The sequence below is a fragment of the Fusarium tjaetaba genome, assembly GCF_013396195.1.
Source record: "Fusarium tjaetaba strain NRRL 66243 chromosome Unknown NRRL66243_c0000299, whole genome shotgun sequence".
Lineage (NCBI taxonomy): Eukaryota > Fungi > Ascomycota > Sordariomycetes > Hypocreales > Nectriaceae > Fusarium > Fusarium tjaetaba.
Genome location: NW_023501495.1, coordinates 64,408 through 86,749, shown reverse-complemented (window position 1 = coordinate 86,749; position 22,342 = coordinate 64,408). Strand labels below are relative to the sequence as shown.

General features: G+C 49.4%; 9 protein-coding genes across 9 annotated transcripts; 5 read left to right on the top strand and 4 right to left on the bottom strand.

The window, feature by feature from the left end:
- Positions 1 to 776: 776 nt before the first annotated feature.
- Positions 777 to 3,173, bottom strand: FTJAE_11721 (ABC transporter ATP-binding protein; the record flags this gene model as incomplete). The annotated part of the gene is made up of 1 exon (XM_037344694.1): positions 777 to 3,173. One exon carries the CDS (start codon positions 3,171 to 3,173, stop codon positions 777 to 779), a length of 2,397 nt encoding a protein of 798 aa, XP_037201254.1.
- Positions 3,174 to 3,945: 772 nt separating this feature from the next.
- Positions 3,946 to 5,318, bottom strand: FTJAE_11720 (regulator of Ty1 transposition; the record flags this gene model as incomplete). The annotated part of the gene is made up of 4 exons (XM_037344693.1): positions 3,946 to 4,781; positions 4,831 to 5,031; positions 5,080 to 5,171; positions 5,221 to 5,318. 4 exons carry the CDS (start codon positions 5,316 to 5,318, stop codon positions 3,946 to 3,948), a joined length of 1,227 nt encoding a protein of 408 aa, XP_037201253.1.
- A 679-nt stretch (positions 5,319 to 5,997) lies between these two features.
- On the top strand, positions 5,998 to 6,818 carry FTJAE_11719 (clathrin light chain; the record flags this gene model as incomplete). Its single annotated transcript, XM_037344691.1, has 3 exons — positions 5,998 to 6,040; positions 6,093 to 6,307; positions 6,360 to 6,818. 3 exons carry the CDS (start codon positions 5,998 to 6,000, stop codon positions 6,816 to 6,818), a joined length of 717 nt encoding a protein of 238 aa, XP_037201252.1.
- Positions 6,819 to 7,140: 322 nt separating this feature from the next.
- Positions 7,141 to 7,604, bottom strand: FTJAE_11718 (uncharacterized protein; the record flags this gene model as incomplete). The annotated part of the gene is made up of 4 exons (XM_037344690.1): positions 7,141 to 7,199; positions 7,264 to 7,324; positions 7,382 to 7,466; positions 7,600 to 7,604. 4 exons carry the CDS (start codon positions 7,602 to 7,604, stop codon positions 7,141 to 7,143), a joined length of 210 nt encoding a protein of 69 aa, XP_037201251.1.
- Positions 7,605 to 7,985: 381 nt separating this feature from the next.
- FTJAE_11717 (pentatricopeptide repeat domain protein) lies at positions 7,986 to 10,520 on the top strand (the record flags this gene model as incomplete). The annotated part of the gene is made up of 1 exon (XM_037344689.1): positions 7,986 to 10,520. The coding sequence occupies one exon, from the start codon at positions 7,986 to 7,988 to the stop codon at positions 10,518 to 10,520; it is 2,535 nt and encodes an 844-aa protein (XP_037201250.1).
- A 186-nt stretch (positions 10,521 to 10,706) lies between these two features.
- Positions 10,707 to 11,887, bottom strand: FTJAE_11716 (syntaxin 16; the record flags this gene model as incomplete). The annotated part of the gene is made up of 3 exons (XM_037344688.1): positions 10,707 to 11,170; positions 11,223 to 11,770; positions 11,865 to 11,887. 3 exons carry the CDS (start codon positions 11,885 to 11,887, stop codon positions 10,707 to 10,709), a joined length of 1,035 nt encoding a protein of 344 aa, XP_037201249.1.
- Positions 11,888 to 12,798: 911 nt separating this feature from the next.
- FTJAE_11715 (Recoverin) lies at positions 12,799 to 13,776 on the top strand (the record flags this gene model as incomplete). The annotated part of the gene is made up of 6 exons (XM_037344687.1): positions 12,799 to 12,801; positions 12,985 to 13,041; positions 13,117 to 13,132; positions 13,289 to 13,414; positions 13,471 to 13,683; positions 13,742 to 13,776. 6 exons carry the CDS (start codon positions 12,799 to 12,801, stop codon positions 13,774 to 13,776), a joined length of 450 nt encoding a protein of 149 aa, XP_037201248.1.
- Positions 13,777 to 15,686: 1,910 nt separating this feature from the next.
- Positions 15,687 to 17,574, top strand: FTJAE_11714 (AP-1 complex subunit gamma-1; the record flags this gene model as incomplete). Its single annotated transcript, XM_037344686.1, has 2 exons — positions 15,687 to 16,381; positions 16,434 to 17,574. 2 exons carry the CDS (start codon positions 15,687 to 15,689, stop codon positions 17,572 to 17,574), a joined length of 1,836 nt encoding a protein of 611 aa, XP_037201247.1.
- Positions 17,575 to 18,183: 609 nt separating this feature from the next.
- On the top strand, positions 18,184 to 22,341 carry FTJAE_11713 (ap-1 complex subunit gamma-1; the record flags this gene model as incomplete). Its single annotated transcript, XM_037344685.1, has 8 exons — positions 18,184 to 18,193; positions 18,265 to 18,388; positions 18,439 to 18,677; positions 18,737 to 20,748; positions 20,806 to 20,885; positions 21,059 to 21,103; positions 21,312 to 21,447; positions 21,664 to 22,341. The coding sequence occupies 8 exons, from the start codon at positions 18,184 to 18,186 to the stop codon at positions 22,339 to 22,341; spliced, it is 3,324 nt and encodes a 1,107-aa protein (XP_037201246.1).
- Between the last annotated feature and the right edge of the window lies 1 nt (position 22,342).

Genomic DNA, 22,342 nt, shown 5'->3' with positions numbered 1-22,342 from the left:
AGGTTTCGATTCAGATGTCAAGGTATTATCTTTTGTATTAACAAAATTTAACTAAGAGATCAGTCAGGACCTTATTGAGATGGTCATGCTTTGAGCCAGTCTGGGTCACATGTGACAAGCCCGTTACCGAGAGCTTAACCTGGAGTTGGTCGGTCTCATTGGTTTCTATTCCCTAACCTCAACGAGGCTTGGTTGGCGCGACAAGGACATTCTGGCTTCGTTTTACTTCTTTAGTTGCTCGATTGTGGAAATTGCCTGTATTTCGTTATCTGTCTTTTTGTAACGCCGCTTCGGTTTGGTGATTTGATCCACAACAGTTCTATGAAGCCTCTTATCAGTCCATACGACTCCAAATAGGGTTTCGTTTTGATTAAGGACTATAGTAGATGTGAACTTTGGCCAGAAAGAAGCGAGCGGAATAATTGATACCTGGGTACTTAATAGGGTAGAGACGAGACCTCTTATTCTTGTGTGTCACAAGATTGATAAAAACGAAATTCTTTTCTATACACGGCTGTACATACCCCCTACCACCCGTATTTTCCATTTTGGGGATTAAATAACCAGACCGGACCGACGCCAATGAAAATAAGATGCATGTCGAGTGGAGTTCTCTCTGTAGCTGCTGATAGGGCAATTGCCTGTCATAGAGACTCTGACATAGATATCGGGATATATAATGTACATGATTCGTCTAATCTTTCGCCTTAACTGTGCCCCCGGACCGTATTACATCTTCTGGGGAAGCTTGCCTGCTCTATGCCATCTGACTGGATTCAAGGACGCTTCTCCTCATCCTTCGAGTCCCTGTTCTCTTCCTCGTGCTCAAGACTATCTTCTTCATCGTCCCTTTCTAGATCATCCTCGAGCTCCTCGGCCTCCGTTATATGTGCCCGGGAGGCAGTCGAGCCACCATCCTTGGAAACCTCACCGCCACTCATCTGCCACTCCATGAGCTTGCTAAATGCGCTGTCCTTGTCAGAGGCCAGCTGCTTGTAGCTACCGATCTCGGCCACTTTACCCTCGCTGTTGAGAACAATGATTTGGTCAGATCTTTTGATAGTAGAGAGGCGGTGGGCGATAGAGATAGTGGTGTTACGGCCACGTAGGAGGCCAGCCAAAGCCTCATTGACAAGAGTTTCAGACTCCGCATCTAGCGCTGATGTAGCCTCGTCGAGAATCAGGATATCAGGATCTTTAAGAAGAGCTCGTGCGATGGCGATTCGCTGCTTTTGGCCTCCAGAGAGCTGGGAGCCTCGAGCACCAACCTGGGTTTCTAACCCGTCAGGCAGATCGCTGATGAAGTTACAGTTGGCTCTTCGAGCAGCAGAAATGATATCGAAACGGCTGGCCTGAGGCTTTCCATAGGCAATGTTCTCGGCGATAGTTCCAGAGAAGAGAACAGGTTCTTGAGAAACCATACCGATCCTCCTTCGTAGAGACTTGACGTTCATTCCAGAAATATCCTGGCCATTGATGGTGATAGTTCCCGACGTCGGATTGTAGAATCGTAATAGTAAAGATGCTACTGTTGATTTGCCACCTCCTGATGGGCCAACAACACAGACATTGCTGCCTGAAGGAATTTCGAAGTCCAGTCCGTTAAAGATTCTGACAGCAGGTCGAGTAGGATAAGCGAAGCTGACATCAGTGAACTTGATGGGGCCCTGTGCTGATTTGACTCGAACACCGACTGTTTGTGGAATTCCTGGTTTGCGGTCCTGGAGCTCGAAAAGTCGGCTCGCGGCACCAACTCCTTTCATGAGCTCTGAGTAGAAACCTGACAAACCAAACAAGCTTGAACCTGCGAAAGCTGTGTACATCATGAATGAGGTGAGATCTCCAAGCGACATGGCCCCGCTGCGTACGAAGCCACCTCCAACGATGAGCATCGCGAGAATGGTCATGTTACCAGCCCAACCGGTCGAAGCAAAGAAGGTGGCAGCAATAAGTGACTCCTTCTTGCCAAGAGCAAAGATCTTCCGGATTTGATTATTGTAACGACCGATTTCCTGCACTTCACCGACAAACGCTTGACTGGTCTTAACGTTACCGAGTCGTTCCTCAGCGATCTTGGTAAGAGTACCCAAGTTCTTTTGGATCGACCTGCTGACATTTCGAATAGCGCGGCCGTAGATGAAGGCTCCAACTGCGATGGGAGGGAACATAAGCAGCAAAAGACCAGTCAATTTGGGGCTTGTCCAGACCATGATAGCAAAACCCGCACCTCCACTGAAGAGGGCGCGAAGACCATCACTGAGATTCTGTGTCACAGACTTGCCAACAATAACTGTATCGGAACTGAGCCGTGAAATGAGATCTCCCACTCGGTTTGCATCGAAAAATTCAGCATCCTGGACATAAGTACGCCGATAAAGTTGAGATCGAAGTCTTGCGACCACGCGCTCGCCGACAATTCGGAGAAGGACGACTCGACCAAAGTTGGCCATAGCTCCAATAGTCAAGACAGTCCCCAAACCAAAGAAGAACTGGTTCATGGTCAAGCCAAAAAGACGGACATCCTCAGATTCACCTTTGGTAGCAAGATCCAAAATTCGGCCAACAGAAAAGGGAATCAACATGGTGACACTAGAAGATATTACCAGAAAGACAAAAGCGATCCCGAGCCAGCGGATTTCAGGGCGAGCAATCTTGATCAGTCGCACGATTTCATCCGTACCAGCTTTACCAGCTTGCTTTCCCTCCTTGGAGAGTTTAGCAGCCAGGTTGACCTGCGCCGCCCGAGCAGCCTTTTCACTCTTGGTAAACTCTTGTTTGTGCTCATCTTGGGCAATAGCTCGATTGGCTTCAAGTTCGACAGGTTTCTTGGCGCCTTCTTCGACCTTGGTCTGTATTTCCTGCGATAGACGAGGTGCCGTCGAGAACTGTCGCAAGGCGTGCGAAACGGGACCAAACTGGGAGGGCCGACTGTGCGCGAGGGAAAGCTGATTACGAGGTAGAGAGTTATTTGCCGATGACCGGAATGTAGCGATTGAGAACGGAGGTAGAGCGGCTTGACGGGTGCTAGAAGCGTGGAAAAGTCTCGACTGAAGAGGTAGAGCTCCGGACTTATAGAAAGAAGCTCCTAGTTGATATCGCGACGTAGCCAGAGACACTTGCGAGGGCTCGGCGAGGCGTGGGAGCAGCACACGGCGTGCTACTCCCGAGACCATTATGACGGTAGGGTAGTAGGAATTGATCAGACGGGCGCCCACTCAGCGTAGCATATTCAGGAGCGGCACTGTTATCGCTGGAAGGAAAAGCAGCGGGAGGGCTCGAACCGTGAGGGAGCAGTAGTGGAGAAGCTGACAGAGACGTTGGCATTCACGAAAAGAATCAAAGTTGTCGAGGTTGTGATGCCGTCATTGTCGTAGCGGCATTTCTCAGCTTCCGAGTTGCGACAGCCCAGCCCAGCCCAGTCCAGTCCAGCCCAGGCGAGTCAATGGATCCGTTGCTCACAAAAAATTTGGGTGGGACCCTTGCGTTAAGATGATGGTGTGTGTGTGTGTTCTCGGATCTACGCGACCACGGCTTCAATTGATCCGAACTGGACCGAATGCTCTCGGATCCAACATGAGCGCCATGACGAATTCAACCTGATAATCACCCAGACCGAAAGAGAAGTACCTCAGTTATCTAGGCTCAGTTGTAGCAATTCTTATATGGCCAACAAACATTTGTTGCATAGTGGTTAGCAGATTTGACGCTTCTGTTACCATGAGACTGCGACCAGTATTGGTACCTCTTCCCACACTATCTCCCTACCTACTCAACAAGAAGAAATAATTCACTATACTTAATGAAACACTAGACTAGTATTAATGTACCGATTGTTCCCAGCAACCTATTAGTCCAACCTGAACTGTTTGCACAAACATAGCATATTAGCAAACCCCAAACTGACAAGCCAAATCACCCCCAACTTGTTGACAGCATATGATCCGGTTATGATTGAGGCTGTCCCTTCAACATTTCAGCAACGTCTGCATCGATGCCATCATCGACACCTAGATCAGGAAATTCTTCAGTGTCGACACGGCGGCGCTTATTCGACCCATTGGCCGAGATTGACAATGACTGATACGAGGGTGCTTCTTCTTCTTCTTTATCTTCAGAAGTAGTAGCAGCAGCAGCAGCAGCAGCAGGGACAGGGACCGGAGACATAGAAGGAGCTGCAACAGGCTCTCCCTCTGGTGTCAATGCCTCAGGGGTGGGTGCTTCGAATGGTTCAAATGCCGGTGGAGTCAATGCCTCAATCTCTGGTCTGTCTGGCTCTGGGGGCGTAACTGAAGAGTCCCCTTGTCCTGGAGAACCATTGCTGTCCGCCGGGCCCAGTGCTCTCATGATGCCAACCTCGACTTGGTGCTTCTTGTCTTCGATTTCAGTCTTTCGGGATGTCAGTTGAGCCGCAGCAGACCTCTCGTTCTCCAATGCAGCACGGTTAGCGTTGAGAAGTGATTCTAGACCGGAAACAAGGCCTTCTCTTGCTTTGACACACTCGGCAACTGCACTCTCGGCGTTGGCCAACGTTTTGAGGAGCCCATTCAACCGAGCTGCATAAACTGGAGCAGAGGGAACAGGTGTAGATGGGTCAGTTTGCTTCTCATACTCTTGGTCTGCTGATGCGATCGTGGCCTTGAGAGGAGTGCTCAATTTGTTGACTTTCTGGTGAGCAGTGACCAGAGGTGCAAATTCCGATGGAATAGAAGTAGTAGTGCTAGTACTACCGAATGGAGAACCGCCAAATCCGGGCTTGGACATACCCCGGGCCTTGTCGAGATCTGAATGAATGGTCAGTCATCAGCCTTTTGGACCAGTTCAGGTACTCACCTCCAATGCGGGCATCGATTGCGGATTGGATTGGTGCTTCAAAGATCGAGCGATCTCTCCAAACGTCTATAACACGTTTCAATTTCGCCTGCAGCTCTGCTGGTGCTCCCTTGTAAGCGACGGAAACAGCCTCAGCAATCACCGGTGCGAAGGCGATAATAAAGTCGTCCTTGTGTCGGATTTTAGACTGTTGGGCCACCTCTGAATCTCTGATCAGTAAAGCTCATCACAGCTGACAAACAAACATACCGTTGGCGAGATAAACCAAACTTAATCGTTTTGTGCTGGAAGAGTCTTTGAGGCGCTGCATCCACAGCTGTACAGTCCTCTCAGCATGGCGCCTGAAATCGTCAGCCATATCTCTTGAGATGCATGGAGGAGAGACCGTACCGATGGAACATGATCCATTGTGCAGCTGTGGCGATGCTATCATGGCTTTCATTGAGCGACGAGAGTCGCGCCAACACAGAGTCATCGTTGTAAGCCATCTTGGTAGCGACGGTGCTTTCGTGGAGAGGAACAAACAAGAAGAAGCAAATTTCAACAGCCAATGCAAGCGCAGGATTATGGACCAGATGTCCCGACGATTATTTAGAAGCTGGTTTGTAGCTGTTACCGTAGTATCACTGTGGAAACGACGTCTACTACAGCTACTTGCAGGAATAATGTTCGTAGTCTCTGCTAACTTGTTTCCGCACAAATAACACAAACTCGAATCCTGTTACGATCCAGTTCGCCTGTAGATAAAGCTGCGAAAACGAGAATGATACGTAACTCGAATGTGCGATGGACTGAAATGTTTTCTTTGGTAAAACAAGGAGAGTTTATAGACCAAGAGCTAGGTCGACCAAAAGAGACATCCGATAAAGTGGAAATAGCTTCTAAGTGCATATTTGCATGGCCTTAGTGCATGAACTAGACCCACTCCATCAAGCTCATGCTGTTGTATGTTTCTCACCGCCCGGCAGAATCCACCTCATCAGCTAGGATAGCCTACTACTTGGCAGTAACTGAATAGGAGGACCATACATAGCAACAGCGTATACTGATAATCCTCGCATCCGAACGAAAGCTTTTCATATTTCCACAAACTTCATCCCATAGAATTTACGCACCTTACGATATTAACACACCCAATATTGATCTTTAGTTATCCGCGCTTCCAAAATGGCCGACCGTTTCCCTTCACTCGAGGACTTCGATTCCGGGGGTAAGTGCATCAACACAAGAAATGCGCGGATCCGACACTGATGTATCTCTAGCGCAAACCGATATCAAGGACCCTACTGCTGAGCCCTCAACCGACGATTTCCTCGCCCGCGAGAAGGCCCTTCTGGGAGATGATGCAGACCAGTTCGCGACCAACGATGACGCTGCTGCCTTTGCTAGTAACGATGATGACCTTCTCGGCGGCGCTGGTAATAACGAGCAGTCCACTTTCGAATCTCAGTTCCCTGACCTGACTAACCCTGAGGTTGTGAGTTGTTTGGCTAGACACTTTGAACTGAGGAGCTGACATCAACAAATAGGGTACTGGTGTCTCCGGTGGGACCGCTATTACAGGAGGACCTTCTGTGAGCTACAACTCCGGGTATCAGGCTTTCGCCGAGGAAGAGCAAGAGCCCGAAGTCGTCAAGGAGTGGCGAGAGCGCCGTGACAACCAGATTGCCAAGCGCGCCGAACAATTCGCTGCGCAGCGAGAAGAGACCATCAAGGAGGCACAGCAGAACATCGATGACTTCTACGAGAACTACAACAACAAGAAGGAGAAGGGCATCGCGCAGACACGAAAGGAAGCCGAAGAGTTCTTGGCAAGCCGAGAGGACACCGTCTCTGGTGGCACCAGCTGGGATCGAATTGCCAAGTTGGTGGATGTCAGCGGCAAGGGTGCCAAGGGAGGTGCCTCTGGATCTGGCAAGGAGCGATTCCGAGAGTTGCTAGTCAGCCTACGAAAGGACGAAAAGGCACCTGGCGCCACAGGCTATTAGAGCAAGCCTGATTGGATTTTTACTCAACCGTCCGTGGATGGAGAGTCGCAGGTCTGCTGCAGTGCGCGCTAGACGCTGCTTTTTGAGGCATGCAACTTTCTTGAGTTCTTCATGTATTCTAAAGTTTCGGGAGTCCGGGTTTAATGGCAATGACGTGTGAATAGAGGACGCGATTTGACAACAGGTATCGGTCTCCAAAATGCACATTAACGACTGTAACGATCTCACATTGGGCTCATCTCCGTCTATTGACTCAATCTACTAATCACGTTGACCTTCCGTCGTAAGCAAGTTGTATCCCCCACCATGCGATTCCCACTGCTTAGTTTCCGAAGTAAGAGTTGTAGCCAAGGACCTTGCGACCGGCACCATAGAAGGAGGCTGTACCTGTCAGCATGCAAGTTCAAATTGACCTCCATCCGACCGAAACCTTCGATTTACTTACCGCCGAGGGTACCCCAGAGAAGAATGAGGTAGGGAGTCATGAGGATACGGCTGCGAGGGCCCTGTCATATCGGTCAGCTGGATAGTAAAGGCAGGGTAAACAATCAATTTGGTCGTACAATCTTCCAAAGACGGGTGTGGTTCTTGTAAGCGTTCTGGTAGAATCGCTGGTACTGGGGAACGGGGTTCTTGGCGTTGACAAGACTGGATGGGCGTCAGTGACGGGTTCTCGTATGATGTTATATCTTGCAGTGTCCGGAGCTCGCGATGAGCCATTGATGTCGGGGAAAGTGGCCAAGGCTATCGCGAGAATCGGCCGAGACTCAATTGTACGTACGGCATTTTGAAGTCGATTAATGAGAGTTCTGGGAAGCTTCGAAGGTTGGTTTCGTGTGGGGTGGTTGAGTTGGTGAACGGAGGATGTCGAAGTTCGGGTAAAGAAATGAGGCCATAACTTGATTGGGAGCCGGGTAAGAGTATGACTCAGCAGAGCTCTTGACGTTTCCGTTGGTGGGTGGGCACGTGTCATGGAGTGCGCCCCCTGTAAAGTGCTCTGAGGTTATGATGCGCAAACCCCAAAAGATTCGGAGTTATGATGAAGGACATTTTGGAAGATCTCAAAGTTTCGGCCATAAGACAGTCTCGATGATTTTACTAATATCTTCTCGACTACGACCGAGGCGATGTTACGAGACCAGCTAATGCTGGTGAATTTACCCAGTCATGCATCGAATCCCTATACAGTTTCGACTCCGCCAATCCACATATACTCGATACATCAGGACACTCACACGACACAGATCTCTATATAATGCAGAATTGGCACTAGAACCTACGAGAATACACGAAAAGGATGCTAGGCTGATTTCTGGCCAAGAAGCTGGGGGTGGGCCGAGACAGCATAATCTTCAACAAGAGACTGCACAGTGGCCGCCAAAATCCGAATTACCCTTCCCGCTGGGCATTCGCCTGCGTGGAAGCAAAAAAGATACCCCCTCGGGCCAGAAGTCTGATTTGGAAGCCATATACTTTTGGGAGTGTCACATTTTATCGAGCCGTCAGGATCGCGGAGACCAAGGAACATGGGAGACGCTTCTGGAGCTCCGGGACAGAGATCAATCTTATCTCTTAACCAAAACTGGAGCTTTTTTTCTGCGTGATAACATCTTGGAGGCAGCGTTGGCAAACTCTGACCGGATGGAAGAGCTTTTCAAGGTCGCAGGACAACTGCTAGAAACTCACGACTTCAATTGGCCTGAACTATACCTGAAAGTGATTCATTTCTATTTAGCTCACGCTGATTATGAGAATGCATTGGCCTGGCATTTCAAACTCATGCCCTTGTTCCGTCCTGAGTTGGATAGCTTCGGTGCTCTGCTGGCAAGTTGTGCCATCGACTTCACTCCCAAGCTCCAGAGTACTTTGACCAAGATATACGTTTTCAGTCCATACCGTGAGTTGTACGACTATGTTGTGCCGGCTCTCTTTGAAAGTGGCCAGTCACATGCCGCGCGTGTCTGGAGAAAAAGGTTCAATCTTTTCAATGACCATCCCAATTCACCCAAGTCCATTCCTTTCTTGGATTTCTTTTCTCGCTATTTTCCCGCAATCCAGCTCACGAAGGAAGAGCTGGCGGTACTCAATGGAGACACCAGCATTGGTGATGGCGTTCGTACCGATGTACAAAAGGATACCCAGTTGGAAACAAACAGTAGTTTTTTCAGCGACAGGTTTACAGCACGATGGTTGGCCAGCTCTTGGACTTCTCCAGAGTTTGCGATCAACCTGATGCATAAGATTGGCCTCCGCACAATTAGCTATCATTCGCTGCAATCCATTGCGCTGAGAGAAGATGACGCTCGCGGAGTTGCTGATCGGCTGACACAGCTCCGAAAGTTAGGGATCGGAATAAGATCTGGAGCCTATTGCGATGCAATCATCTCCTTCGCGGAACGAGGTGAGGACGACTTGCTCAGAACCCTTCTACACTGCGATATACACCCAGAAGAGTTTGGGAATCCGGAGACGCGGTCAATGCTACTTGCATCTTCCGCTCAACGACAAGATTGGGGATTGGAGCGATTACTCCAAGAGGTTGAAGGCGTGACAGCTACTCCAGGGCCAAGTAAGGACAGCATCATATACAAGGATCTCAATAAGCACCTGAGTATGGCCCTGTCCATGAAGCGTTTTGCGAAAGTCAGAAATGTTGTCGATAAGATGGAAAGCTTGGATGTAAGCATGGAGCGGGAGAACTCGAAAGCACTCCTAAACCATATCTTCGAAGATATAGGTTACCATCCAAAGCTCAACAGACCACAGCTGCTTGACCGAGCTATTCACCTCTCGTTGAGAGTGGCACGACATGGGGTTGCCGTTCCTGTTCGATACTGGCAGATATTGCTCTATAACCTCGGACGCCTGGGACGCTTCAATGATCTAGAAGGCCTAAGTTATGGGATATGTGAACTCTATAGGCCTGAGCCAGGGGGGTTGATACCCGTGCATCGGCAGGACCAGCCACCCAACCCTAATATAAAAGCCGAAGAGTTGGACAGTGAGTCAGAGACCTGGTCTGAATACTATTCCTTCGCCGATGGGAAGAAGAAAAGGAGCCATTTTAAGGAGGAGTTCTGGAGAGCCGAAATAGGCCCATGCCATAACGAGACAAATCCAAAGCAGAAACATCACAAACGTTCGAAGAATCGAAACGATCCCAACCACGAACTCCGCATACCAGCAGATCTGCCATTCACGAACAGACAGCACCCCATACAGAAGATTTTCGATGTCAGTCTACAGCGCTCCATCATTCGATGGGGCTTTGATCAGAACTTGGCGCAACGGCCTATCCCACCTTCTCTCGTAAATGTCAAGCCAGTGGGCATCGCAGACTTTGACTTGGCTTGTGGTGTTCGCTTGCTGGCTGTGCTGAGAGACAAGGGCGTCTACGTTGATCCCCAAATAGTGCGAAGTACAGTGATATATCGTCTCGCGGTGGCTCAATTGCCCATGAGACCCAGGGCTAGGGAGAGAGATGATAGAGAGCTCTCTCCAGCGAACATGAAGCAACTGGTGGAAGGCGCCTGGGGCTCTCAGATTCTCCCCAGTGAGGCGCAATTGGCGTCGGAGATCGAGAAGCAAAAACCTAAGTTATGGAAGAGCTATCCTAGGCTTTTTGAAAAAAGTTATGATAACGATGATTGCATTTCTTCTGAACCACACGCCACGAGTACCAAAGAGAAAGGCTGGTTCTAAATAGAATAATAAATATAAAAAAAATTGAACAGAAAACCGTGACTCCAAACACATCAGTGACATGTCCCATTGCTTGCTTTACATTGTATTGGTACATGTGTTTAATAGTTGCTGCCTCTCAATGCCCGCCCCGGGATATGTCAAGGGAGACAGCGGGTATCCCTGAGACTGCTATGAAAAACGCCTCTACTCATGCTTCTTGGGTTTAATCACTAACAGAATGATCATGCCAAAGATTATTAGAATGAGGAGGAGAATGATCTTGCGCTTGGTCGTCCTCCGCTGGTAGCCAGAAGCTACAACTAGCTCCTTATCAGCCGCTTTGACATCAGTGTTCATGCGCTCAACATTATAGTCGATACGATCCAGCATTGTGCCCTGGTCAATGACCATGTTCTGGAGATCTCGAAAGAGGTCAGACAGTTCGATAATACCTTGGGCAATATCTTCAATCTCTCGTTCGCGTTGAGCAATCGCAGCATCATTAGAATGGAGCACTCTTTGCTGCTGGGTTGCTTGGAGTGTCGATTGTGAAAAAGATCGATCTGCGTCAGATTCTTGAAGAGATGGGTCGAGATAGGAACCTGGCTGTGGTGTACTAGATCTCTCGCCAGGACTCAACCCGCCAAAGCCACCCATGCCACGAAGCTCTGTGAGTCCAAGTTAGAAGATGCCGGGAAGAAGCGGAGGGGGGTCACCAACTTTTTAGATAAGCACTCTGTTTCTTTCTGAAGCTAGCGCTTGCATCTTGAACTCGAGCAGCCAGCGAAATTTGTATGTTCTTGGCCATGGTCTCCTCTGCCCTTGTGATGGTACCTGCGTGCTGCGATTCCCGCACCATTTGTTCGATTCTTTGAATGCAGCGATGGCAGTCATGAAAACCCTTGGTGATCTCTTGTGTAAGCTTCTCTATTTGCGCTTCCTCGGCCCTTTTAGCGTCTTCATCATTGAAACCAGGTAGCACATGCTTTTGGTGTAGCTTCTCCAAGCTCTGGCCCTTTGTCGCGATATTGGCAAGCAACTCTGTGATCTCATCCGAAACATCAGCCCATCGAGGGGGCAGTAAATCCATCTCAATCACGGCATCGCCATCGTCCTCAAACGCGCCGGCCGATAGAAGGCCGCGACGATCGTCGTTCGCATAGCTGCTAGTATAGGTGTCGGCAAGGGGGCCAGAAGCAAGGGCGCCGGGTCCATAAGGTCTTCGCTGTGTAGGGTGATGCGCGTAAGACTGCCGGTAGGAGATATATCTTTATTTGCAAACTGCATCAGCATATATAGGCTCGTTATGTGGAGGCGAAGCTGACAGCCATGGACAATGACAGGTAACAATGGGCGTCTTACAGGTTCGTGCGGTCTCGCCACATGGCGGACGCAAATTAGGGACTGAAGCTATCGTCAGGCGCGATACTAGAATGAGGGTTTCGACTACGTGGAATCGCGAGTGTGAACGTCATAGGACGAGAGGTGAGGAAGGTATTGTCGTCATGAGTGAGAAGATCGCGAATAGAGTCGAGATGCGGGTTGAGGCTGATAGCTGGCTTCGGCTGAAGGCATTACGACACTGGACCACTTGCGTTGGCTAAAATGACAGGGGAGAGTTAACCCTTCTAACTAGCTCTGTTTAGTACTGGACCTTTTAGGTTCACCAGTCACCTCACAGGCTCACTCACGCACGGCATGTGTTCGGGCACATTGCCTCCACTAAAGAACAGAGCTCTTGTCTTATCGCAGTATTGCACTACCTTATCTATTACTCAGAATCAAGCTGTTTAACGGGATCCAGGATGTCAAGCTTGACTTTTTACTCGAAATGCTTGTGATAGTCACTTGATAAACTACAGAAAGTACATATGCAAATTATCAGCTCCTATCTCCCTTTTCCTAACAAGTCTTCAACAAAGACCGCTCGCTCCCCGCAGTCGAAGCATCACTCCAGGACAAACCGCACAGTGTGCTTGAGCTGCCATGACGAGTTCCCTCCCCTAATTTCAGGATCATCAGCCCCCTGAACATCCAAAACACAGTGCATTAGGTTGTCTCTCCTTTGTTAGGTACCTAGTGCATGTCCCATTTTCCTGCCTTAGGTACCGACTTTCCCCTGACCTTTGGGTCTCCCCACGAAAGCTCCAACCAAACCCGTGAAACGAAAAGGTCCGACACTCTTGGCTCAAGACCCCGCGACCTCAGAACTTGCCCAAGTCATCTTTCTTCCTTCTCGTGCGATCGACATCCACCTTTTTTACTATCACAACCGTTGCTACCACATACATCCATCATGGTGAGCATGACCTGTCCGTTGCTTGGTTGCGCGACCTACCCATCAATCAGCATTTGCTTTACCGCCTTATCTTCTGGCGGTATCGCCAATGGACATTGACCCCGCGGCTCTGTTGAGAGGGGCTGCAGCTGATGCTCTGGTGATGCCGTTCGAGAGTTTGGACTGACAACTTTATTTCCATAGGCCGACTCACTTACTGAAGAGCAAGTCTCCGAGTTCAAGGAGGCCTTCTCTCTCTTTGTAAGCTATCCCCTTTGTTTCGCCGCCTTGCCTAGCCGGGTCTTGTGAGAAGCTGTCGCTAACCTCTTTATGTAGGACAAGGATGGCGATGGTGAGTGATGCTCCCCTTCCCGCGATGTTTCTCCGTTGGCCCCGTGCGAAACCCAAATCGATCCAACAAAGCATGCATCAGACCACTATAATCCTCCACATCTCTGTCTATGCGATATTCTTAAATCGAAAACATGAGCTAAACGCCTCGCTCTAGGCCAGATTACCACCAAGGAGCTCGGTACCGTTATGCGCTCTCTCGGCCAGAACCCCTCCGAGTCTGAGCTTCAGGACATGATCAACGAGGTTGACGCCGACAACAACGGCACCATCGACTTTCCTGGTTCGTAGTATTCCAAGACAATTAGAGGACGGTCGAGTACTAACCATTGGGTAAAGAGTTCCTCACCATGATGGCGCGCAAGATGAAGGATACCGACTCCGAGGAGGAGATCCGTGAGGCTTTCAAGGTGTTCGATCGTGACAACAACGGTTTCATTTCTGCTGCTGAGCTTCGACATGTCATGACCTCCATTGGTGAGAAGCTCACTGATGATGAGGTTGATGAGATGATCCGAGAGGCTGACCAGGACGGCGATGGCCGAATCGACTGTGAGTTGCTTGATATCAGATATATAATACCAACGGCAAATTACTGACAAGACTATAGACAACGAGTTCGTCCAGCTCATGATGCAAAAATAAGAGACAATATTCTGATACCTCATCGACCAAACCTTCGGTCCTGCTATCTCTCGCTAGTCGATGAGTAACGAACACGCATGGCATGAGGAGGGAACTGGTTGAATCTTCTTTACTTAGTGGCAAAACTGCAAGCGAAACGAAGGGCATCTGGGACTGGTTGGACTGAAGTTGTGGAGGGTAATCGGCTTGCTTCCCGTGTTACTTGCTATCCCTGTGGCTGTTGTGTCACAGAATCTGCCTACATGGCTTCAACAACTGAGCAATTTTCCATCTGGCCCGCAAACTGCATATTCGTGCCCGTATATGTGCTGTTCTCAAATTTGTGATTGTTATCATAGCCAGCCAGTCTGCATCAACTGATGGCCTGCCATCCAATGGCTTTGATGAGGGGCAACGACCCGGCGACGGGCGGTCTGGAAAACGTGTCCGCCGTTGGAGCCAATTTTCACGCTGGGCCATGACATGGAAGCACAATCAGCCCTACAGCCCACGGGGCGGGAGCCTGGAAGCGTGGCTTATCGAGTATAATGCCTGTAAGGGCAGGTATCTGCTTCCAGGGCCTCAAAGGCTCAAAGCATGTATGTCCAGCCTCTTTGGACTACATAAATATGACTACCGAAACTATAAAAACACGATTGACATGCATGCTCCCTCTCCATGAATGGTCAAACTCGAGCTACCCTCTTGATCTTGCTGTTCAGGGGGAGGATCCGTTCATGGGAACTCCTTTGTTGAAGGAGCCAACCCTTGAAAGCTTGCTGGATATAAGTGGCTCACGGCTGATATAAGGCCCCAAAGAACCGAAGCCCAAATATTTAGTTAGCTATCCGTAGACCAGTCGGAGAAGGCAGCCGGGTCAGCTTAGCTTACATGTGCATGGCTATGCCACATCGTCTAATTATTGCAAGGGAGCTGCTAGGTTTGACTCCACAGGAGTACGAGCTGATTTTCTCTAAAGTCTCGAGATGTCTTGTCCCATTTAGTTAGTTACTAAGGAATGGTTCGAGAGGGCTTGACAGAGAGAGAAATGCGGCGTTGGCCAGTCAGGGCAAAAGAACCAAAAAGAGTTGATGACACAATGTTCGTGCTACGTGAAACCGCATTGACAACGATTCTGTCCAATTTAAGGTGTTGAAGGATGAATGCCAAGCAAGGGAAGCATTTACAGGCACAGTAACCTAGGTACCTAGGTAATTACAAGTACGTAGTAGGAAAAGGACCCTGCTGCCGCCATCCATACCAGTAACCCAATCTACCTAACTGACTGTAATGCAATGTATTATGTACCTAGAGACTACCTTACGTACAGGATGTCAGATGCCGCACTCGCAGGATTCATCACTAGTTACTATTCGTACGGCGCATTCCTTCACGTGTTAGTAGGCTAGTGATTGTGGACGTAGACCGCCCGCCGCAATTTTATGTCGTATTTTCAACTGGACAGAAGAGACGAGACAGTTCTCAGCCACACACATACATTAACACTGACGCTGACACTGATTTCAGACATTCATGCGCTGAAGATTGAGGGTTTATTTCTCGACTAAGAATCAGAGCCATTTGCCCTTTTTCTGCTACCCCCGGTTCCGTCCTGTCCCTTCGATTCTTATCCGTAGGCGCCTAGTATCTACTAAGGTAGCCTGAGGTACTCATACCTACCTCTCGCTCTAATAAGACGGGACGTGTCTAGGCTCGGCCTCGGGCTTGGATGAGACTTGCTGTTGGTCCCCCCTCGAGTCGAGACACATCACCAATCTTTTTGACAGCTCCATCATCAACGCCTTTGGACTTGCCTCAGCCTTTTCCCCATCCTGGGCCTGCGATGTGAGGTCCCAGATCACGGCTCACTATCTTCTCTCACCTAGACCCTGTACTGCTTATTAGCAGTCCACTAATTACCCATCTACACAATGGCAGGTCCCCTACGGCGAGGCCGTCTCTGGATTGGTGTCGCCTTCATCTGGATCTTGTGCTTTTGGTACTGGTCAAATTCAGACTCTGGCTTCAAGCTGTTTGGTAATGGAGACCCTCTTGCTGGAAAGGGCGCCACAGCTTGGACGCGAAGATTACCTAAATATCCTATTCCCAAGGAGAAACTAGCTGCCTTGCCAAAGATCACCGGAGATGTCAAGGTCCCCAAGATTCAGGCTGCTGCTCCGGTCGAGAGCGCCGCGGCCAAGGAGCTGCGACTGTCGCGATTGGCCGCCGTCAAGAAGAGCTTCGAGCACAGCTGGAGCGGATATTCCAATTATGCTTGGATGCACGACGAGGTTACCCCGATGACCGGCAAGTCCAAGGACCCCTTTGGCGGTTGGGCTGCCACTCTGGTCGATGCCCTCGATACCCTTTGGATCATGGACATGAAGGATGAATTCACAAAGGCTGTTGCCGCTGCAGACGGTATTGATTTCACCAGAAGTCCCATGGCAACTATCAACATTTTTGAGACCAACATTCGCTATCTTGGTGGATTTCTGTCGGCTTATGAATTGAGCGGAAGAGCTCATCCTATCCTCTTGAAGAAGGCTATTGAGCTGGGAGACCTGCTCATGTGCGCCTTTGATACACCGAACCATATGCCAGTTACTCGATGGGAATGGAAGAAGTGAGTTTTCCTCGACATTAATCACGTATTGACATTTGACTAATATTCTTAGATCTGCTTACGGCCAAGCTCAGTCTCCCTCACGGGAGGCTCTTGTTTCTGAACTGGGTTCCTTGAGTCTCGAGCTCACTAAACTATCTCAGTTAACCGGCAACCCGAGATTTTATGACGCTGTTAAGAGAATTGGAGACCAGTTTGAATCTACACAACTCAACACTCGTCTTCCTGGCATGTGGCCGGTAGTGGTTGATGCTTATACGCCAGCCTTCCATGCTGGTTCAGACTTCACCCTTGGTGGTATGTCTGACTCGCTGTATGAGTATCTTCCCAAGTGGTATCTTCTGCTCGGCGGCCAACTCGAGCAACCACGCCGGCTATACGAAAACTTCATTCCTGTTGCCATCAAGCACCTTTTCAAGCGAGCACTGACACCTTCGGACAAGCCGGTCCTCATCTCCGGTGACTATCAGGTAACCGATTTGCCAGGCGAACAACCCAAGTACACCTATGTTGCACGAGGCCAGCATCTGACCTGCTTCGCTGGCGGTATGGTAGCAATGGGCAGCAAGATTTTCAATCGCCCCGCAGATCTCGAGATCGCTTCCCAGCTTACAGATGGATGCATCTGGGCTTATCAGGCTACGCAGTCGGGACTTGGACCTGAGATCTTCAACTTCATCTCGTGTGGCGGCGTCGATGCTAAGGACTCGAGCGATTGCACCTGGAACGAGGACCGGTGGCTCAAGGCCATTGAAGAACAACACGCTCCTGACTTCAGGGCGCCGCCGTTGAGAGGATCAGACTGGAAGAAACCCACAGTTCAAGACGTGGTCAAGAAGCACAACCTCCCTAAAGGTATGATTGACGTGAGCGATGGACGATATATTCTCCGGCCCGAGGCTATTGAGTCCATCTTCATCATGTATCGCGTCACAGGAGATGCGCAATGGATGGAAAAAGCGTGGACCATGTTCGAGACGATCGAGAAGGTGACACGAACTGAGATTGCGGCTTCAGCGATAGACGATGTCACCAAAGCAGAGCCTACGAAGATGGACAGTATGGAGAGTTTCTGGTTGGCAGAGACTCTCAAGTACTTTTACCTCATCTTCAGCGAATTCGATGTTATCAGCTTGGATGAGTGGGTGCTGAACACGGAAGCACACCCTCTAAGTCGCCCAGACGTAAAGTAAGATTGTTTGTGGCAGACGGGTGTACCTATGGGAAGGAAAAGAGTCAAACACTGTATGAGCGGTTTCTGTGTGTATTCCTAAAGTTATAATATCATGCGTGTACGAAAAAAATAAGTATGCTTATCATCATTCTTTTCTTCTTCTTTCTTCCTTCTTCGATGTTTGTGTTCGTGCCTTATTAACATAAGTACGGATTCAATGAAGCTTTTTTCATATTTAGGTAGTGATGACTAACGCAGTACGTACTGCCAAGTAAATCTAAGGTAATTCGGCGTAGGCCTGCTCTGTGCCCCACGTCCCGTCTGAAAGGTGTCGGGTCCGCCGCAACGCAAGCAGAAGTACAGCACAGCACACACCGTCACTGACACTGACACTGACACTGACCTGTAACTTGACGGCGCAACTCAGTTTCTCTTTTACTCAGCTGCCTTGAGTAGGCTCCGACCAAACCTCCCTATTCTTTCCTCCGCTTCGACACCCATATAAGGAAACAGCAGCTCATTGCTCTATCCCAGAGCTGATTGAGCTTCGACGAGCCCCATCGCTTCCCTCACAACCCCTGGATAAGCATCGACCAGACGGCCCAACCGCTGGGTCTGTCCTCCTAAGATGAGTTCCCGTACGGCACCGACGAGCTATTCTCCGCGATCTGATCAGTCAGATGCTTACCTTTACTTTTGCTCCGGATAGTCAAGCAGTTTATTCGAAATGTGCGTGCGGCCAAGACGATCGCCGATGAGCGAGCTGTCATTCAGAAAGAGAGCGCTGCCATTCGCGCCAGCTTTCGTGAAGAGAGCCACGATCCCAACATTCGGTGGGTTCAACAGTACTATTGGAGGGATGGAGATACTGATGCACAGCCAGTCGCAACAATGTCGCAAAGTTACTCTACCTGTTCACCCTTGGAGAGCGAACCCATTTTGGACAGATCGAATGCTTGAAGCTTCTCGCCTCCCCTCGATTCGCCGATAAACGTCTGGGACACCTGGCTACAAGTTTGTTGTTGGATGAAAATCAAGAAGTCTTGACATTGGTTACCAACTCGCTCAAAAAGTACACTTCTCCCAACGCCCTTCCAATCCAACATTTGGTTGCTGACTTTGGTTTAGCGATCTCGGACATTCCAATCAATATGTCGTTGGACTTGCTCTCTGTACACTAGGAAACATCGCCTCGATTGAGATGTCACGAGATCTCTTCCCCGAAATCGAGACCCTCGTAGCCACAGCCAACCCATATATTCGAAGAAAGGCGGCTCTGTGTGCAATGCGCATATGTCGAAAGGTTCCAGACCTACAAGAGCACTTCATTGACAAGGCTACACAGCTTCTATCCGACAGAAATCACGGCGTCTTGCTCTGCGGTCTTACTCTGGTGACAAGCCTCTGTGAGGCAGACGAGGAGGAGGGCGGAGAAGAAGGAATTGTTGACAAATTCAGGTCTTTTGTCCCGGGGCTTGTTAGAACTCTGAAAGGGCTCGCTACTTCAGGTTACGCACCCGAGCATGACGTTACTGGTATTACCGACCCATTCCTGCAGGTCAAGATCCTCCACCTGCTGCGAGTCCTGGCTGTGGGTGATGCAGAGACCAGCGAGCAGATCAACGATATCCTTGCCCAGGTTGCTACCAACACCGAATCATCCAAGAATGTCGGGAATTCCATCTTGTACGAAGCTGTGCGCACGATTCTCGACATCGAGGCCGATTCTGGATTGAGGGTGCTCGGTGTCAACATTCTAGGCAAGTTCCTCACCAACCGCGATAACAACATCCGATACGTGGCTCTCAACACCCTGATCAAGGTTGTCGCCATCGAGCCCAATGCTGTGCAGAGACATCGAAACACCATCCTGGAATGTTTGAGAGACCCTGATATTAGTATTCGCCGCCGAGCTCTGGACCTGAGCTTTACCTTGATTAACGAGAGCAATGTTCGAGTGTTGATTCGGGAGCTTCTTGCTTTCTTGGAGGTTGCCGATAATGAGTTTAAGCCAACAATGACCAGCCAAATAGGTATCGCCGCTGACAAGTTTGCGCCTAACAAACGATGGCATTTCGATACAATGCTCCGAGTTCTGTCTCTTGCCGGTAACTACGTCAAGGAGCAGATCCTATCGTCATTTGTTCGCCTCGTCGCTACTACCCCTGAGCTTCAAACTTATGCGGTTCAAAAACTCTATATCAACCTCAAGAAAGACATTACTCAGGAGAGTCTGACGCAAGCTGGTGCTTGGTGTATCGGCGAATATGCAGACGCTTTGCTCAAGGGAGGACAATATGAGGAAGAGGAGCTTGTCCAGGAGGTTAAGGAGCATGAGGTTGTTGACTTGTTCTCCTTGATACTTAACAGTGCATACGCCACACAAGTATCCACAGAGTACATTGTGACAGCCTTGATGAAGTTAACAACCCGCTTCTCCGATCCAGCTCAGATTGAGAAGATCCGAAGGATCCTGCAATATCACCAGACCAGCCTCGATATCGAGATTCAACAGCGAGTCGTCGAATATGGCAACCTCTTCAGTTTCGACCAGGTCCGACGTGGAGTGCTCGAGAAGATGCCTATTCCTCAGATCAAGGAGGAGTCTCGTGTTCTTGGACAAGCTCCTACAAAGAAGAAGACCGCCAACAGGAAGTCAAGAGTCATCAAGCCGACAGAACAAGATCTCCTGGATATTATGGACGCGCCTGCTGCGTCACCAGCTGCTCCCTCAACGACCAACACTGATCTCCTCGCCGATATCCTAGGTGGCACCTCTTCTCCTCCCCCATCTGCCTCCTCGCCACCTCCTCAGCAATCCAATGTCTCGAATATCATGGACCTATTTGGCTCCGCCCCTGTGCCATCTACAGCTTCTCCTGCCCCACCTTCATCGAACCTGGATCTCATGTCTCCCGTGTCGTCAGCACCTCAGCCTCAGGCACCTGCTGGTATTCCCTGCTATAACGCAAATGACCTTAATGTGACATTTCAGATCCAACGCAACGCGGAGGGTATGATTCAAGCCACCGCCAAGTTCGTCAACACTTCTGGTTCAGTGAATCTGTCCAATGTATCCCTACAAGCTGCCGTTCCCAAGTCTCAGAAGCTGCAGCTGCTGAGCATCTCTTCATCGGACCTCGGACCTGGAGCTGAAGCCAGCCAGATGATGCGAGTGTCCGGATGCAAGGGTGTAAGTGCCATTCCCAATTCCTGGCAAAAGAATTTGATATACTAACAAATGTTTTAGCCTCTGCGTCTGCGATTGAGGATTGGATACACGCACCCAACTGCTGGACAGGTCATGGATCAAGTCAACTGGACAGAGTCGTCCTAGATATGTTCGGTATGAAGATTTACGGGATCAAGAGGCAGATGGTGCCTTTGGGAAGGTAATGTAACTCGAGGTTATGGGCTACAGGAGCTGGACTTGGAGAAGATAGAATTCTAAAACGGATGGTAAAGCATTGTTCTTTTGCAACAAAATGTCATGCAATAATCAGATTTGCCGAAGCGTGCAATATCATCTTCGTTGCCTCCGAGAAGATGTAGGTGTGAACTCGTAGACCCGGTAAGTTGTCGTCTGACTCAGCGTTTATGAGTTGATGCCAATGGTACCTACTAGGTAGTCCATTCACCCCACCCACTATCTACTAATGTATAACATACACATGGATGCTAACATGAAGCCATTGGCTATAATCACCCCGGGACAGTTTTATGTGAATTCATGCCTCTTAAACTTACAACCTCTAGTCCTTGTGTCTTTTCATCGGGTCGAAGATTGGGTCTTGCTGCCATAAACCCTATAGCCTTTTGCGAGAGATCAAAAGCCATGTCGACTCAACGCAGTGGGCATCTAGAAAGGACAGCCCAGGAGCCACGAGATGAGGTTGGCCCATATTGATCAAGTCCATTGTATATATAGCATTGGCTAATATTCGGTGAACCAGAGTCTTCTGGATGTAAGACTCGAGCGTATAGATCAGGTGAATGAGCGAATTAAGTTATATCGTCTCAAACTCGAATCAGGGCCAATCAAGGTACACACAGCATACACCATATTCATTGCAGTCCTTTTGCTAGGGTGAATGCTGACAATTTTTAGTTCTTGGCCGGTCAATGGCTCGATACATACATCCCAGGGAACCCTAAACCAGGCGGCTTCACACTCACATCTACACCTCGCGCGGCTGCCGATCCCAGGTCTCCTTACCTAGAGTTAGCAGTACAAGAATCTCCAGATAACCCTCCAGCGGCATGGCTCTGGCAGTCGCCGTCTAACATTACTGGTTCGAAGCTACAGGTGCGTGTTGGGGGAAGCTTTGTCTTCCCACCACCTCAGATACCCGTCAACGACATAAGCCATGTAGTGTTTGTGGCGGGCGGCGTGGGGATCAACCCACTCGTCAGTATGATGGGACATATAGCTGAAGAGGGATACAACCTTGAGGTCAAGGTTCTCTACGCTAGCAAGTTACCTGCGCAGGGTCTCAGGGATGTTCTTTTTCTGGACAGAATCAGAAAATGGTTTACGGGAAAACAGCTTATTGGTGATTTGAAAATGTTTACTACGGGGATATATGAAGGGCAAGTCGAGAGCCGTGAACTTGATGTTTATGGAAGGAGATTCACATTTGAAGATGTGAAGGAGGCTGTGGGTGAGAAGAGCAATAGTGTGGTATATGTCTGTGGCCCCGCGACGATGACGGATGAAATAGTTGATGGCTTAACAGGAGATTGGGGGATGGACAAGAACAAAGTTATGCTTGAGAAGTGGTGGTAGG